Source organism: Taurulus bubalis (assembly GCF_910589615.1).
Source record: "Taurulus bubalis genome assembly, chromosome: 12".
NCBI lineage: Eukaryota > Metazoa > Chordata > Actinopteri > Perciformes > Cottidae > Taurulus > Taurulus bubalis.
Window position 1 is genome coordinate 2,523,102 of NC_136600.1, and position 19,399 is coordinate 2,542,500.

The 19,399-nt window shown below is 41.9% G+C and overlaps 1 protein-coding gene across 1 annotated transcript in view; it reads right to left on the reverse strand.

The window, feature by feature from the left end:
- cdk14 (cyclin dependent kinase 14) overlaps positions 1-19,399 on the reverse strand; it is a gene marked incomplete at its 3' end in the record, with an annotated part of 151,662 nt that overhangs the window by 27,548 nt on the left and 104,715 nt on the right. Inside the window, exons 9-10 of the mRNA XM_079227862.1 lie at positions 11,663-11,783; positions 6,531-6,624 (exon numbers count right to left, since the gene is read on the reverse strand). Of these exons, the coding sequence (XP_079083988.1) occupies positions 6,531-6,624; positions 11,663-11,783 (215 nt within the window). The remainder of the gene's footprint in view (positions 1-6,530; positions 6,625-11,662; positions 11,784-19,399) is intronic.

Here is a 19,399-nt window from a genome sequence, read left to right on the forward strand (position 1 = left end):
AAACCTGCATCGATGGGGCTGATGGTCGAGACGGAATATGATATGACAAAGTGTGTTTTCCTTTCTTGTTCAACCACCTGGAAATAAGACTCTTTGTGTTTCTGTTACCTTAGAATGAGTCATCGATGGGTTCATGTCTGTTTTCGTGCTTCTACACACTTGGCCCACTGGAGAAGTTTCAGTTGGTTGTAATCTGCGACTTTAACGCTAGATGCCTTACATCCGACTCACTGGCCCTTTAATTTGCACTCCAGCGAACTCAAAGACAGCAGAAGGGACCTCTTATGCACAAATACACAGAAATCCATTTTGTAGCAGAAAGTCACGTGTTTCACGTCCCCTCTATATTGAAGCAACTATTGTACGGATAACAATAAATGTGTACAAATAACAATTAATAGACGAACGAGTTACAAATCAACTGACTCTTCCCATTAAAGACCAATTGATTCCTGATGGACATTTAGAAAATGCGCTACATGAATGCACTACTGTTTTTGCTTTCATTTGTCATGTTTTTCTCGTGGCGCTGAAGTGGACGAGGCGTTCAAAGGCATGTCGTTTTGCAGCCCTGTGTCGAGTGAGACACCGCCCCAAGTGACGGCGCTCAAGTGTCCCGGGGTCTTGCTCACGACGGAGTGTAAACGTGGAGCATTACATTGGCAGGCCGTTGGATGCAGCGTCAGCAGTGTAGAGGGAGCTGAGATTGAATAGTCCATCTGCGAGCCGACCCTCACCCTTTATGAGCTTTGGATAGTGGCCGAGAGAAAGGGATAAGCGGACACAAGCAGCTGAAATGAGCTTCCCCCAGAGGCTGGCCTTAGCCAACGGGTGAGGAGATCAGACATCCGGAGGAAACTCAGAGCCGAGCCTCGAGGCCAGGTGATCAGGACGCCTCCTGTGGATATCTGGGATACCCTGCTTAGCCCGCTAACCCTGCTCCCCGGCCTCAGATAGGCACAAGATAAGGGATGGATGGAACCCCGTGATGCAGAATGACGATAAATGATTCTTGAATACTATCACACACCACCTAAGAACCCTGCAATGAGCAACAGCACCTTTCAAGAGGGCCGTTTGCATTCTAATGACTAGAATGCAAACGGCCCACTCCGCTGGAGGTTTGGCTGACATGAGTAAAACTCCAGGCCACCTTGTGACATTCCAGCTTCGAGGACGTTGTGTTCAATGTGCCGACTCAACTCCTGGCAGGGCGCCTCTCCAACAGTGATGGAGGCTGACCTTTCCTCTTTCCTCTCTTCAAACAACATGGCCTTTAAGATGCTTCTGACTCCACATAATTCTTCGATGGTGCCCTTCACATGAATCTCTGAGGCTGTGCATCCGAACTCTAACCCATTCTGACAGCCCCACACACACAGGGCCGCAAAGCAGCCAGGACGGACGGAAATGTCAACATCAGGCTCCCTCTGACAGGGGAGCTGGTACTGTGATCACACCACATCCACACCTCCACATTTACATATTCACCCGTCTCTTCCATTTCTAGCTGACAGCTGAATACAAACTAACTCAAACACAGAATGTCATCTGGATGGGAAATAGCAAAGGCTCAGTTTGGCCCATTATTATTTCATAGGGGATGGAATATAATTATAGAGTTATGTTATAAACAAAAGTAGATAGAAATCGCTGGAATAAGAAATAAAGTTAAGGTTAGGTAGACAGAGACAGCTCCTGACATGACGGTATTTATTCCTCATAGCACAAAAAAACACAAACTCAGTAAATTATGGATGAAGCAAAATGTAAAAAATGAAAGAAAATTATTAAATCTATTATCTACTACGAACAAATGTCATTATATGTTGATTTTGGGGGCCCCTGTGGACAGAAGTGATAGTGTTTCCAAGCACCAGACTCCCTCATCTGACTGAGTCTGCTATGAGGAATTTATTCCTCATAGCACAGAAAAAACACGATCTCCGTCATTACGGATCAAGTGAAATGTCAACAGACTTGCGTACGCATGGACTTACTGATGGGACGTATGGATGGATGCACCGTAAATATAATGCCTCTGGCCGAGCGGAGCTTGAACTATGAATGTGGTTCAGGGGATCGGAGGTAAAGCCATTAGTATTGATCTACAAAATGAATGCGTGGGATTCTTACAGAATAATTTGTTTGGCAAAAGTGACACGTCATGCAGCGGGGTCATTCAAATAGGGTCCTGAATGTTACACAGTACTGTTCTGGAAAGAACACAGTACTGTATACTGTGTATGACTAGCATTAACGTCTCTTTGTGTAGAATCAATCGTATATTTCAAATATGTCCAGTGAAAATCGGTGCAGTCCTTGTGTATGTGAATGGATGGACTGTCACGTGTGTCCAGCAGGCATTCAGTTCCTCACTGGTCATTCATGATGGCGCCAGAACGTAAAAAAGGTAAAGATCTCGGACCAAAGGGAAACGCCTCTGTGGGGAAGCAGTGTGCAGCTGATCCCCATCATCAGCCTGGCCGGCGGCCATCCCACTGTCGGACCGCTCTCGTCCAATCACAGCGGGTCTTTGTATCTGCAGCTGTGCAGATGTGTGCAGGAAGCCCTGCCTTTACCTTCTGGCACCAAAGACAATCGAGAAGAAGCATTTTTCTTCCTCTCCTCCAGCTCTGCGAGACAACTGCTGCCTGCGGGGCTTCCTCCACCTCAGCTCATCCCTTCATCCAAAATCCATCCCATCTCTCAGATGCGTATCTTTCGCCTTCAGCCCATAGGCCAAACAGCAGTGACATCCTTTGTCTCCATACTTGACTTCAGACCCTTTCATACTCTCATCTCTGTAATTTTCTACATTAATTATTCAGGGCCTTCCAGCGTAAGAATATAAATCCATTATGTCTGCCCCGCTACACTCTGCTTCAATTAAGAGATTGGGGATGCAATGATAGGGAGGAGGCAGATCGGGCGATTCAAGGACTCATGAGACCTCCCTCCACCTTAAAATATATATGCCATCCTACGATTCAATGCACTGATATGTGCATTATTTATGCGGTATGTAACTACTTAGCGGCCGCTGTGCTGTTGTTCAACTGCCGAGAACCCAAACCTCGTTCCTGTGGTCCATGTTGACTCAACACATTTTCTCTGCATGCATTTATGCTGCAAACCCTGACTTCCATTTCACTGAAAGTGAGAAAGATAAAAGAATTATATATATATATATATATATATATATATATATATATATATATATATATATATATATATATATACACATATACACACACACACACACTGTATATTTTTCATGACTGCTCAATTGAAAAAAAAGTGGGCTATTTTTGCTTGAGACTAGTGGAAAGAAAACATCCACAAAGCACTACTTTGTCTATTTGTGTCTGTCAATTTCTCCTAAATTTGCCATAAAAGTTACAATTAGATAATGCCTCATTTGCATATTTGAACACATCTTTTTCTAAAACATACGTACGATACAATACTTAGTGTCAGCAAATAACTGGGGAAGTTTCATGTTTATACCATGTAGTGACGCTGCAGGTGAGATTTGTGCATCTCATTTCAAACCTGACACCCAGAAACACATGAGCTAAACTGCTTAGCATGTAGCATGTAGCGCTCCACAGGAGGAGAAGAGAGCAGATGTTTCTCTTTGCTGCTGTGACGTCTCCTCCCAGACTTACAGGACTGCAACGCTAACATGAATGTGAACAGAGAGAAGAGAGCAGACCCCCGCTCAGCTCTGGTGATGGATGCTGGATACCTCTGGACCGGATGCTGAGCCTCCTCCTCTGCCGCTGTCCACTGTGATCAGCTGACAGCGCTGTCAGCGGGCGACGCGTTCAGCGGTGCATTATGGGACACACTTTCCATGTCATTGTCTGAGAATGAGCTGTTTTGGCATTAGAGGCAGTTAGATGACAGTAAAGGCTGTCTGACAGGTGAACACGAGGCTCCGCATGTCAGATGTCAAATGCAGAGACCAATTTCTAAAGCGTAATTTATTTCTAATGCTTTAAAGTTAAAATTCTTTGTTTACGCCCTACATTCCTACTCAGGTCAGGGTAAAGCAGGGGTGGGCAAACTTTTTGGCTCAGGGGCCACATTGAATAAAAAAATTTGACAGAAAAATTGGCCAGTATCAGATGGATGGAGAGTGTTTTTTTTAAACTGTCACGGGAGGACAATGTTTAGGACCCAAATGCAGACCACATGAGAGTATGAGTATCTGGTAAAACAGATTATTGGAGCCAAAGGGAAGGTGGGGAGCCTGTGGTCCGCCACAGGGGGTGCTGGGCGGTGGGAGACCCGTGGCTCTACACTGGACAACGGCGAGGCCGGCAGGGGGCGGTGTGAGAATATAACGTAAATGACTCAGCTTTTTTGTTCAACTCGCTGGTTAAATCTTCATCAATTTGTTCTACACGCCGAGTCACTGTTCTGCGTGATAAACTCAATTTTTCAAATTTGTTTTTGCTCTCTGGACATAAGAGACCTGCTGTTTCTACCATACATTCTTTCAAAAACTCTCCTTCAGAGAAAGGCTTGCTGGCTTTTGCTAATTTGAATGCTAGCAAAAAACTTGCCTTGGTGCTTGATTCTTGTATAGCAGTTTGGCGGAGAAAAATATTTTGCTGACTCTTTAAATTGGCTGCCAACCTCTTAGCAGTAGCCGCCCGTTCTGTCGTTGACTGTTGGCTAGCATAGTTAGCATGCTTGGCGGAAAAGTGGCGGCTAATATTGTATTCTTTGAATACTGCAATGGTTTCTTGGCAAATAAGACATACTGCCTCTGATCGTACTTCGGTGAAAAAATACTTAGCAGTCCACTCCTCATTAAAGACTCTGCGCTCACTGTGGACTTGTCTTTTCTTGGGTCCACTCATTGTGACAGAAGGGATCACTGCAGGAGGATGGCAGGAGGCTGGCAGACAGAACCCTATATGTCACATGACATGAGCGCGCAGGGTGGCGCAGTTCCGTGGGTCGAATGTGGTTAGTTATGTTAGTTATACTGAGGAAAAATACTCTGCATGCAGCTGTCAGTTCATTTTACAACTCTAAAACTGTTGTAGTACAAACCCTGTCTCCGGCGACAGAAAGTGATTCATATTACTGTAATTCTTCTGAAGTTAACGCTTTACGACATAATTAAAAAGGATTCTGACCGCTAAGAAGTGGAGCTTATCAGTGGAGCTTATCAGTGGTTTGCGGTATATTACGGTAATGAAAAAATAAAAAAGTGTCGCCCTTGTCTGTGGGATCAGTGGGGGAGGGGTGGAATTGACCAGCGCAGCACAGCAAGTGTTGTGTGTCGCTCTAGTTCAGTAGAAGACGGCAGGCAGCGGTCCGCACAGCGCGTAACAACTGCTGTAACGCCTCTCTGTTCCCAAGTTCAGTTTCCCGAAGCACGATGACCACAACAGACCAGCGTTGATGTTTCTTCATGCTTATTTATTGCACAGCGCTCTTTTAGGCTTTTCGTGTGTGTGTTCTTCTGCAGCAGAGCCGTGTGCGCAGCAAAAGGCATTACAGCGGTCTTTCTGCTGCAGCAGAACACACACACGGAAAGCCTAAAAGAGCGCTGTGCAATAAATATCCCCATCCTTCACTACTGAAAACCATATTCACACCACTTCCTTTTCGCAGAGTTTAGAGCAGAGGTGGGCAAACTACGGCTACTACTATGATTATTTATTGCACAGCGCTCTTTTAGGCTTTTCGTGTGTGTGTTCTTCTGCAGCAGAAAGACCGCTGTAATGCCTTCTGCTGCAGAAGAACACACACTTGAAAAGCCTAAAAGAGCGCTGTGCAATGAATAAGCATGAAGAAACATCAACGCTGGTCTGTTGTGGTCATTGTGCTTCGGGAAACTGAACTTGGGAACGGAGAAGCGCTACAGCGGTCTTTACTATAACTTTTAAAAAAATTTTTTTTTAATGTCATAATAATTATAATGCTTGGCGGATCCGGCCCGCGGGCCGTAGTTTGCCCACCTCTGGGGTAAAGGGTGAATAATAAATAGTCTGTACTTTCTGTACAAAGTGCTTTCACACTGCATGTCATCATTCACGCCATCGAACCGCCGACCCTGTGATTGACGGACTGCTCCACCACTGAGACACAGTCTCAAAAAAAAAATAGTATTACACGGTATAAAAGACCACCACCACACACTTATCTAACAGACCATTTGAAAGCCGGTTGGCCTCGTCCTCCAGAACAGTGAAGAACTTCAAGAGCAAATGGGAGTTTTCCTTCAAACTAAACTATGTCTGGTGTGTTCGTGCTCTCTGTAAGAACAGGCTTCTTCACATTATCATGCATGTCTTTATGGCAAAGTTCACGTATGTGTTTGTGGGCCAGTGGGATATGTTTTTGAAACGACCAAAAACATTAGTATTCCTCAAAGGGAGGTATCGGCACTGTCAGGTATTCTATTCATATCCAGATCAAAACCCATCATCCTGCTGTTGTTGGGCTGAAGGACAGGAGAGCCAGCAGCAGGAATGCGTACTGCACTCACACTCACACAGACTCACCAGGAATATCCTCTCCAGCTGGTCCTGGATGTCCTTCATCCCGGGAAAGGCAGCCACTCCTTGGATCATCTCAATGAAGATGCAGCCGACTCCCCTGGGAGAGAGAAGGCACGCAGTAAATAAGATCACAATCACTGTGTGCACCAAACCAGAGCAGACGTGAGCATTGGGTTCTTCTTCTTCTTCTTTCTATGTGAAGCCGCTCCGTGGGTCACGTTGATGAAGAGTCAGTCCTTGGGTTTCAGCACATAGTCATCACCGTTAATGAACCCTCCTGGCAGACAATAGAGCCTCGACACAACAAATACACTATTGGGATTTTAAAATAATGAATAAAATGTGTCTCCAGGTGATTCTGTCTCAGTCATCCTCAACACGCTGTTTAACCCTTTGCACTCTGTGATGGAAATGGTCCCTCAGTGCCGACGTTGGTATTTTTGCTGATTGTGATGTCATTTCTTGAACACCTAAGCCCTTTTAAAAACCCACCCATTTTTAGGCCTGTGCTCGAAAATGGCATACCCAAACTAAAAAAGGTGTATCTCTGCAACCACTAGGGCTATTTGAATAATGTTGGTGTTATAATAAAATAGTATAATGTGAGTTGTGTGTTCAGATGTGTAAATATCAGTCTATATGTTACCGGTTATGAGTAAATTAATTATACAGTTTTTATAGCAATATAGTAGTTGAAATGATATCATGAATAAAAAAAACTGTTGGATGATGTTTTTCTTTTCTTAAAGTTGTCTCAATTAAAACATGTATTGATCAGAATAATTTCTAAATATATAAACAAACAACATATTGCTATCCACACCATATGTTATATGAACTTTGAAGTAGGCTCATTCTTATAAGCAGATCGAGGTCAAAGGCATTTAGAGTTGTTGCGTTTTGCATCATGTCATCACGAGCGCACAATCAATATATCTGTGGATTTAATATAAGATTATTTCAAAGAAGAAATATTTTTGTGTGCACTGAAAAAAAAATTGTGGCGAGAGCCATTTTTATTTGAATAACAAAATACATTTGTGAATCCCTTTGAGTGCATTCATTAATATTGAGACTGATCTGACCCCGTATACACCTCTCTACCACAGAGCACAGATACGTAGGTCGGTGAAATAATACAGCATTAATGAGGAAAATGTCTTCATTCACTTAGCTTATATATTTTCAGTGTGTATCTACACACGAGGCGCAGCAGTGAGACATCACTGATTACTTAAATCTAGGGTTTTTCTCATGTAGTTCCAAAAAATGAAATGTGAGGAGCTTTATTCATATTAGTTATTTTATTTTCCATGACACAAATGTCACTGCATCCATGAATAAATGAGTGGACAACTCTAATAAATGTGCTTCTGTTTGCACCAGCTCTCTGAAGGGGGAAATCACTTCAGTTCATCAGAAAATGATCGGAAATGATCCTCGGGAACTTGGCTCTTTTTGCAACGAGGCTCATTTCTAGGGAAAGGGGACAATTTTACACAAAATGTCAGTTTATTACCTGATCAAAACATGTGCAAATAGACCCGGCTGCTTTGAGAATCACGCGCTTTCTTTTGTCTGATTTGCACAGATGGAGCAATGGCATCAGGCGTTTAATCCTGCTGAGAATTCACTGAAGTCTTTTTTAAATGAAATTTGCCGTTTTTAATCTCCAATCGAAGCCAATGGGCTTGAGAGACGGATTAACACATTGTTGCTTTTGCTCTCTTCGTGGGATTTGTTGACAGCAACAACAACAACATGGATGGAATAACACCAGCCTGGCCATGCAAGTTGAAGATGGTGTGTAATCATAACTAAACCTGTGCATTAATCTGTGCATGATCACACTTGAGCGATCTTAGCGTCGACTCTGATTGACAGACGCGTGGGAGGTAAAAAAAAAATAGAGCGGTCTTCCATGGCGTCTCCCGCTCCTCACAGACGGCGGCCTGTAACCTGTAGGCTGAGTGATGGATGCTTCTCATGGCAGGAAGACAGATCTGCACAACCTTTTGGTCCTGCAAGAGATGCTTCTTCATGGAAGACTGCTTCCTAAGTGACCAGGGGTGAGCGTGTGTGTGTACGTGTGCGTGTGCGTGTGTGTGTGTGTGTGCATTGCAGGGTGGCTCTCACTGGGATGGAACACCACTCTGTTGATTGCACACCTGCAGATACCCTTGAAGCAGACTCTCTCTCCCACATTCTTCCCAGACCCCCCTGGCTGTTTTTTTTTTAATAGGATGCTGGAGAATGCAGCTGGGGTTCATGGGATATCCCTGCTGACCGGCCAGACAGAAGGGGTCACCAAGGCTCAACTTGAGAGTCCAACACTAGTATTGTTGGAGGCCTCAGAGGACGGGGCCACTAGGTGCTAAACGGGGGAGGGGCAGATACTTCCACCTCATTTCCCATTTCCTGTTCAAGCATTTTGCTGCTGTTCTGCTCAACTTGAATTAAAGTTGTATCTTTCCAAGTGAGGAAAAGACCAGATAATCAATCACATATTACTTTATATATTTCAGCATCAGAGTCAAATATAACAATTTCAGATATTGTCTCTGATAGCAGATTAATCAGTTCTTATTAAAAATAAAATCTGTGTTCTTCTGTTGGTCTTGTTTAGTCATGTTGTTGTACTCCTGTATGTGTGTGTGCATGCTACAATGGGCACATTTAGAATATTATCAACAATGTGATGATTTTAAAAGGACCTCAAACATGTCTCAAAGCTCTCACTTCGTCAAAATGTATTCAAAAAACAGGTTTGATTAAAACCAAAACTAAACAAATGTCACAAAATCACTCTCAATTTAAATAAATGTAAATAAGTGATCATATAAATTACACAATCAATCTATTAATGACTTGTACTATCTGTCAGCAGAAAATGTACTCTAAAACAGCTGAAACAATATTATGTGAGTTGTCCAAAACAAAAATCCTTTCTGTTGTCCGGTATAAAAGCTCTTTCTGCCTTTTAGCTCAGCCAGAGATGGTTTCTTTAATAAAGAAGTGCTTCTATTGTACGTATCATTCCTATGTTTGGACAGGTTTAAATATGTTTTTCTGGCTATACATAGAGGTGCGAGGGAGAACTCCCAGAGGAGATCCACCAGTACCCACATGTATACCTTTAAAGGACAAAAGGACTTTAAAGGAATACAAAGACTGCCAAGCTGCACTGATCTATCCATTCATCCATCACATAGATGGAGAGACAGACATCCACACACTTGTATCTATCCACCCATCTATCATGGAAGGAAAGAGATGGATAGATAGATAATACCCACACATTCTATCTATCCATCTATTGATCTGTCTATGACAGATGGCTGGTTAGACAAGGGACGGATGGATAGATGTTTAAATATCTTTCTTTCTTAGATTGATTCACAACCAGTATCCACCTGTAATTGTATTGAATAATTGTCTTGAACTAATTGCATTAAAACAGAGGTTTCTAACACCGCCTGTTGCAGTTGACCCCGTCTGTGGGGTCAGCGGTGACATTCCACTTCCGCCACTTGCAATTGTACAAGACAAGAATCACATTTCAAGTGTCCATGTGCAGCCCAGATGAGTGAGTTGTTTCTATAAAAACAAGATTCATCTAACTCAAATAGTGTTTAAATTAATCAGCCCAAACTAACATGCGGTAGATTTGTGCCACACTCCACCCCTTTACCATCCAGTATGAACCTGCTAGCCTTGTAGCTGCTAAGTCAATGAGCTGCTCATACGACTCATTAAATTCATCACCTAAAAAACCTGGAAATCATGTCCTTCAGGATTTGGTGCTGTGGCTGCAGCCCGTCCTGTCAGGCTGATCAGTGCACAGCTGTCAGCAGAATCATTAGGATGATGAAGATTGATAATAATACTTATTGATATCATGCAATATCTTGATTAATCACAGCTACATTTATATTTTTCAACAGAAAACTAACTGAGGTTAGTCAGATGCATTTTAGAAAACATTTTTTCAATGTAAACTCCAATATTTTTGCCCAATCACTCACACCAAATTAAATTGCTTTCACGCTATGTGACTGGAGGAAAAGACTTCAGCTAATGGTGTCTATTGTTTCTCTATTCCAAGGCTGCATGAGTCCGATCAAATTGTATTCAGTTTCATCAGTTTCACCCATTCTCACTTCCAAAATGTGACATATGCCTTTAGCGATCAACTAACCCCAATGTAAACCCAACCACGTCATCAGTAAAGGCTCAGAGCAACTGGAACGAAACACTCAAGAGAACAAGGTTCACAGATTCAACTGTAACTCATTTTACAGTAGTTTTCTGAGGGAATATACAGAACAAACATACTTATCCTCAGCCTTACCAAGTAAATGGACTGTACTTGTATAGGTCTTTTCTTTCTTCTGACCACTCAAAGCTCTTTAACACTACATGTCATCATTCACCCATTCATACACTGACGGGAGGGGCTAAGGGGGCACCTGTCCATCAGGACTAACTAACATTCACACACTGTAGGCACAGCTACGGGAGCACTTTTAGGGTTAAGTGTCTTGCCCAAGAACACATCGACATGGACTATCGGAGTTTGGATCGAACCGCCGATCCTCTGATTGAAGGACGACCCTGCTCACCATTGAACCACAGTCATCCCTTTTTTTGTACTTTTGTCGTTTACCTAAAAACTAAGTAAACCTACGTTGAAGGTGTTTTTTAAAAAGACACTATGCATGAAGTAGAAACTGACTCGCCATCGCTGACGTCAGGCTGTACGTAGAGCACCATAGTTTGAAGCATGGAGCCACTGACCAAGCGGCGGTATTTGACGAGTTGGGAGTAAATATATCATATCCATTGTAGCTCCGTCTGTGAGTGTAATACGTGTGAGTGTGATGAATGTGTACGATTCTGCCTCTCCACATCCGTCAGTGGGAGGAGGGATACAGGAGTTGAAGGGTGCACAAGGAGACAAAACAAATATGAAGAAGAAAGATACGCAATGAATCTACAGTATCTACAGGGAGCACACCCTCGGGTTAGGATGAGCTACATATAAGTGGGTTTTAAATGGGTTTTTGAGAAATCTTATCCAGATCTCAACGAAAGTACCTGAATGAACCAAGGAGTCAGGGGTAAGGAGCGCTCACCACATGTCCAGGCAGGTGGAGTAGTCCGTGGATCCCAGCAGGACATCTGGAGGCCGGTACCAGAGGGTCACCACCTCGTTGGAGTAGGTATGGCTGGGGACCGATTTAGCCCTGGCCAAGCCTGAAGGGAGCAACACAACAACACCGTCTCAGAAATCATTATCATTGACTGACCTTCACCAGGCTCCTGCAAACAAAGCCCCACACTGGAGGGGCAGCACTCACTGTGATAAGCTTATAGATGGAACGCCATGTGTGGAGTCAGCGGTGCATGCTATACGCTGGAGGCGGCTTCATTCAGACACTCGTCCTGGAGGAGTCGGAGATGTGTGCGACTACGGATAATATTATGAACCCAGACACGGGGGCGTTTGATGTTCCGACGTTTGTGGGACTTCCACAACAAGTATAAAGCAGAACTAGTGGTTATTTCAATGGTGAATGGTGGAAATAGTAACTGTTTTCATGGAGTAAAGCCACGGAGATACCATTAGAAATGGTTGTTATTCCTTCCATGGTGGATAGTGGAAATGAAAACAGTTTTACAGAGAAAGTGCTCACATAAAGTCGAGCGATTAAAGTCAGGCGAAAAAGCGTTTTTGGTGTGAACACAGCATTAGGGATGAATAAAGTATATATCCATCCATCCAACATAGTAAGACAAGGAGGCCAAAGGTCTTGAGGGCCTCCCATGTTCATAAAACCCTACATGACATGTTGAATGTTTTGTTGATTTTGGTTTAAAAATGGGGGAATAAATGCTCAAAGTCTATATTGTCACCCTTCAAAGTATGTCCAATGAGTTCCTACCAGTTCCTGTTTGTACTGTACCCGTAGATGTACAGTCACGTATCACCAGATTACTTGTGAAGATGCTCAGGCCGATAGGAATAATGATATGTAAGCCACACTTTTGTCACAAAGCATGATCTTTTTTCCAACCTTAACAAAGTGTTGCCTAAATCTAATGATCCTCAAGTCTTTCCCTCTTGTGCCCTCCCCTTCAACTCCCTCGTGCTCACCTCACATAAAACCCACTTCAAGTCATCCAGGGGTCATTTTAAAAGCAAGGGTTGTGGTGAAATTTGGATTTATTAGCTCTCAAGCCTAACGTCAGCCAAGTGGAGCATTGTATTCATGCACTGGTGAACGAGCTGAACAACCCAGGCACAAAACTCTAATTGATTGAGGAAAAAAACAGTCCACGGTCTGTGATATCTCAGCACTGTGGAAACACTGGTTTCCTTCATTCTAAAGTCATCTCCGCTGCTGGGGTTTAGAAAGTTACAAGTCGTTTACAGCAAAAGCGCAAAGTTCAGCATTGTGAAGTGTATCACAGTGTAATATCCAATGTAGAGGTTGACTCTGCTTACCCAATCCCGTCTTCAGCACATAGACACAAATCATTTTCCAAACCACTGATGCTTGCCTGACTTGAGAGTTGACTCTCATTCAGTTCTTGAGAGATTTCAATATTCAATGTGCAGCCTACCTCTCGGTTTCCATTGTTAAGTCATTGGAGCAATCAAACTCCACTTGGCAGACCTGACTTCTGTACATTCAACTGCAAGAAGCCAGAGATTGCCCTTTCAAATGGAAATCATGATGGAAGACCTTTGAGGCGTCTCTGAGAAACAGAACGACGTCGTGAATATCAGTGAGATGAACCCAAGGGCCAAAACTCCTGTTTCCATCCAGTGAATCGGACACCACTGGAGGACGGGTTATACATGGTGACACTACAGATAGCTACCTTCATACATGTCATTTCAAACCATTGTAAGGCTTGATGAGAACCATAAAAAAGTGCTTCTCCGGGTGTTTTTTACATCAGGTTTTAACCCTGTTCTAGCGGTCCTTTTGGCGCTGACACAACCCCAGCCGGTGAGATAAGTATCCGGTGACAGTGCTCCCATGGCAGCTAATGGTAGAGCAGAGTGCAGAAGCAGCACGCTTTAATGAGGCTGGTGGCATTACCTCTTTGTCTCTTCCCAAGTGGTCGGAAGGCTTAATTAAAGCATTTAGCTTGGTAAAAAATTACTTCCTGCCCTGCTGCCAGTCCCCTGGGTGTGGGAGGAAGAGGAGCAGAGGGGAGAGTAAACGAGATGGAGGGCGTATTTAACATTTCCTCGTGTTGGAAGAGAGAAAAGAAGTCTGATCATGGCCGAGCTCTGTAATCTCCACACGCTGCTCCAACGCAGAATAGACGCCATCTGCCTGCTCACGCTCAGACACTATTATTTCCACTGCAGACACCCTGTGTGCGTGAGAGCTGCTTATCACTGCACTCCTCATAGAAGAAGGTGTGGTAATAGGAGGCTGGCCTGTTAGTTTCATGGAGAGGTGTAAAGCTGTTGTACTGAGTCAAATCAACTAGCATTTGGCCTCGTACTTACAGCCTTTCCAGTGGGATTCATCCTTCAGCACACCTGGTGAGAGCACAGACAGACGTCTGCCATTAACCCTCACTTAAACACAATGTGTCTGGTGCTGTCTTTTGTCATGGATCTCTCCATGTGTAATTGTCAAAATACAATTAAAACAAAGCGGATCACAACATGGCAGTAGTGTACTCATACCCTCCAGCTATTGGATGCATGGAGCTGATACAAATCTAGAAACACATGATTTGCCCATTTCCACTGTGACCATGCACTCTCACCCAAAAAAAACCTCTGCCCTGAACTGGGTGTCTCATGCTGGATTCAAAATCTTGAACCACAACCGTGGATGTGACCCTGATCTTTTGGTCAAATCACATCCGCCGTCAGCGCATCAAAACCGGCCCACGTTAAGCGACACAAAAAGATGTCATGTCAAACAGAATGCATCAGTGTCTTCAACCGCAAAGGTTTGCACAGCCAGAGTCACAGAGAGAACTGGAAACACATTCCTGAACTCATGTATTCCGTCGAATGGGCTTGAATTGAATTGTTACTCTGACTGCAGTATGAGCCAAAAGAGTAGCAACAGGACATTTTGAGTGTCAAACACTATTTGTATGCTCCATTTTATGGTGGGGATGTCCAGAAACATAATGGGATGTAATGTAGTAAGGCTCTCTGGCATTTTGCAATGCTTTCAGCTCTTTATTTTATATCTGCTGAGTCAGCATACTATCGGCGTGATTACCTCCTCCAAGGTCTGGGCGGTATGGCCAAAAATTCATATCACGTTTTTTTGTACGATTCTGGCGGTTTCACGGTATATCACGGTATTTTTTTTCAGAGTAAACACATTCATTCATTGACGCCGAAAAGGACCGCCGGCGTCGTTGTCCACCGCTCGCTGGCCAACTCGCTGCAACTGGCCAGTGAGTGGTGAGCAGCTGTTTGTATGTTGGTACATAGAGAGTGTTAGGAAGCTAAACATGGAGGGACTTAGGACCCAGGGAAATGTAGGTGAAAAAAAACCGGAAGGGTCTGTCTCTTCCTGTTTTTTTTTTTTTTTATGGAGCGACAGAGTTTCTTTTTGTTGTGATAGTGAGCGAGCTGTACCCAGCATGCAGTTCGGCGGTGTAATTTTATAAATGTACAATTATTAGTGTTACAATTTGTGGGTTATTAATTGTTGTTATAAAGACATAACCATGCCTAAAGTTATAACCATGACACGTAGGAGCTATGAACAATACATTTTGATGCCTGCCGAAGAGCGACAACAGTTGTTAAGGCTATGACGGTATATGAAATACGTATGGAAATTTGAAACCCTCCTGTTTTGTGTCTTTGGTTTGGGGAAGTAACCTCTTTAAATGTGCGTGTGGCTCCCGTTCACTTCAGTGATACATGAATGCAATGCATTATATTATTTTTATATATAAACCCCTGGAGCGTTTAAAACAAATATGTGTAGTATTTTGAGAAATAAGTATTATATTACGATAATAAAGTTGTAATTCAATTGGAAAGAAAGTCATAATATTTGTCTTAATAATATTATAAAGAAGACATCATTTAATGAGAATAAAGTAAAAATATACATATTTTCTTTATCTACTTGCACTGCTGGGGCATGTCAACACCTCCTGAACAAACCACACACAGAACTGATCGTAATAATACTTGCAAATTGTTAGGTGTATCTATGATTATTAATGATTATTTAGGCTGCGGTGCATGGCTGTCTTAAATGAGCCATGCACAGCTTGGCCTAATTATATCAAGGCCATAATTACATATTGTAACTGTGACCTTGATATAAGACATGTACTAGTTGGCATGCAGCCTGGCATAAAGCTCTACAGACACTTGTCAGGTTAGGGGTTTGAAAAATAATACGGTTGCACACAAAAAACACATATCCATAAATCATTGAAAGAAGATGTGCCAATCCATCAGCGTAATAAGAGGATTATTTATTATTATATTATGCGTTCATTATGAGTTATGACATATTGTCAGTAGTTGTTTTCGTAATTTCAAGAACATGTTTTAGTTTTCTTGAAACAAGAATTAATAGCTGGTGAGGATCCGGCTCCATTACACACACAATACTTGTCAGTATGTGACACGTCCCTTTACTGGGGAAAAATCTAATACTTCTTTTTACATCTATAGGTGACAAGCTAACCATATTCTTCTTCTTTAAATAAAATATTTTGTGTTAGCTGTCAGCTCAACATGGTGTACGTAAAGAAAGAGATTAAGGTGTTAGCATCCCAAGGCCAATAGAGATGTGTTCCAATCATAGTCTGAATATATAAATATACATATAAAGTGGAAGTATTCACTGTAATTGGTTTGTTGACGACTGTTTTGAAGCCTTGAGTTTGGCGTGTTGGACGACGCCATCTTGGCTTTTGGAACCAGAAGAGACCGTACTGTCTAACTTGGTTGGTCATGTGCATCCCTAATTCATGTTAACCGTGATACAAACTGGGATGCTAACAAGAAAATGACTACCCGAAAGAGTGTCTGTTTGTAAAACCGAACGTCAAAACGCTACACTCATGCTGCCGTGCTAGTGACCTGTCACTCAAAGAGGCCACACCCTTAATAATGCATAACATTAAGCCTTAATGTCATTTAAACTTGTGAGCATTAACATGTTTATTTCTGCTGTCAAGTTCTAACATTTTAACCTTGAGGGTATTGGGGAACCAGCCACTAGTTTTTTTGGAATATTTTATATTTTCCAAATATTTTCACATTTCACAAACATTACAGAAAATAACAAAAAAATACACAAGTAGATGAAATAAAACAATTAAATAAATAAAGTAAATAGATACTTCCCCCCACTCAAATAAAAATAAATAAAAGGTTGGTGCATAGGATGACACAGTACAGAGAGAGATACCACAATGACACAAATGCATAATGTTATTCAAAGCTCCAAATAGTTAGTCCATATTTTAATAAAATGTTTCAAAATAGGATTATCTGTCCTGTTGGATATGGTTTTGAAGTTTCATTTATAAATAGAATCACTGGACTTTCCTTCTTTCAGAGGATAAAGTGCAATTTGTATCCTAGAGAGGGCAGCATCACCGTCAAAAAGTGACGAAATATATCACATCTGGGCCGCTAAATAATATATATATATATTTTTTTTTTTTTTTTAAATTGGGAAGTCGAAAACCTCCTAGACTATAATCCCATGTTAGTTTTTCCATTGACACCCTTGGGATTTTACAGTTCCATAAAAACTTTCTAACGTGTTTGTTGAGTGTTTTAAAAAAGGTTTCAGGTAATGGAACGGGTAAGGACTGGAAAAGATACTGCAACCTCGGGAGAATATTCATTTTCACACAGTTTATTCGGCCAATTAGAGTGATGGGTAGGTTCCTCTTTCTGTTTAGGTCTTCTTCAATTTTACTCAGTACTGGGAGGTAATTAAGTTTGTACAAATTTTTAAGATCATTGTCTATAATTATTCCTAGATATTTAATATTCTGGAGCCACTTAAATGGGGTGGTTTGTTGTGTTCAGTGTGATCAAAGTTCGTGAGTGGAATAATTTCACTTTTTTCCAAATCGACCTTGTATCAGGAAATAGCACCATAAGTGTTTAGCAGCATCTGTAATTTAGTGAGAGAGTTAACCGGGTCCGCTAGATACAGAATTACATCATCTGCCAGGAGATTCATTTTATGATTTATTTCGTCCACTCTGAACCCCTTTATATCTGGATCCCGTCTAATTGCTTCAGCAAGTGGTTCAATAGCCAGGACAAAGAATCCTGGAGACAGAGGGCAGCCCTGTCGACTCAACCTACTCAAGGGAAATGTTGTTGAGGTCTGTCCATTTGTGGTAATTTTGGCTTTGGGTTTATGGTAAAGTGTTTTCACCCAATTGATAAACAAATGGCCAAATCCAAACTTGTCCAAAACTTTGTATAAATACAGCCACTCTAGCCTATCAAAGGCCTTTTCAGCATCTAATACTACAGCTACACTAGGTCCAGTTTTAGATTTAGTTAGATGGATAATATTAAAGATTCTGCACAGGTTATTGGCTGATGAGCGTTTCAAAATAAAACCACTCTGGTCTGGGTTTATTAATTTTGGCGGATGTTGGCCAAGCCTGTTAGCCAGGAAATCAATGTATAATCTGAATTCAATAATGAAATGGGTCGAAAAGAGGAACACTTTAATGGATCCCTATTTTGTTTGTGAATCACGGTGATTATGGCAGTGGAGAATGATTCAGGAAGGGTTTGAGTTGTAGATGCCAAATTAATCACATCCATTATAAGGGGGGTTAGTAAGTCCTTAAATTCTCCGTAGAATTCAGGGGGGAAGCCATCCTCTCCCGGTGATTTATTGGGTTGTAGAGAGCATAAGGCCTTTTCGATTTCTTTCGGAGTGAAGGGCAAATCAAGATTCTTTTGGTCTTCATGGTCGAGTTTCGGCAATTCAATAGTGGACAGAAATTCATCAACCTTAGATAGATCCTCTGGCGATTCTGATGTATATAGATTTGCATAAAACTGTTTGAATGAGTCGTTAATTTCTGTTGGGTTGTGTGCGATTGCACTAGTTTCAGTTTGAATTGCATTAATTGTCATTGAGCTTCCCTCTGTTCTCAATTGCCAGGACAAGATTTTGTGAGCTTTCTCTCCCAATTCATAATATTTTTGTTTGCTTCTTAAAATGATTTTTTCAACCTTATAAGTATGTAAAGTATTGTATTTTAGTTTTTTGTTGATCAGCCATTGGTAAAGTTCTTTCGACCTAGATTGTTGAAACTCTTTTTCCAATTTCAGAATATCTGCTTCTAGCTCATTTATCTCTGCCATATTTCTTTTTGATACCCTTTGTATAAGATATTATTTGTCCTCTTAGATAAGCTTTCAGCATGTCCCATAGTATGAAACTATTGGGGGAGGAGGGGCAGTTTGTCTCACAAAACAATTTGATCTGGTCCCTAATAAACTGGCAAAAGTCTGGTCTATGAAGGAGAGTAGGGTTCAGACGCCATCTATATTGGTTTCCTGGTTTTTCTGGCATCAAAATAGATGGGGTCAAAGGTGAATGATCAGACAACATCCTAGATAAATATTCAGATTCTAGTGTTCTATGAATTAGCTGTGTTGACAATAAGAAAAGGTTGATCCTGGTGTGAGAGTTGTGTGGGCAGGAGTAAAAGGAAAAGTCTCTAGTTTGAGGGTGCATCTGTCGCCACACATCAGGCAGGTTTAGATCTTTCATAAATGATAAGGTAGTCTTGGATGCTTTTGTTTTGGATGTTGTTGTAGCTGACTTATCTAATATAGGGTCCAAGCAAAAATTAAA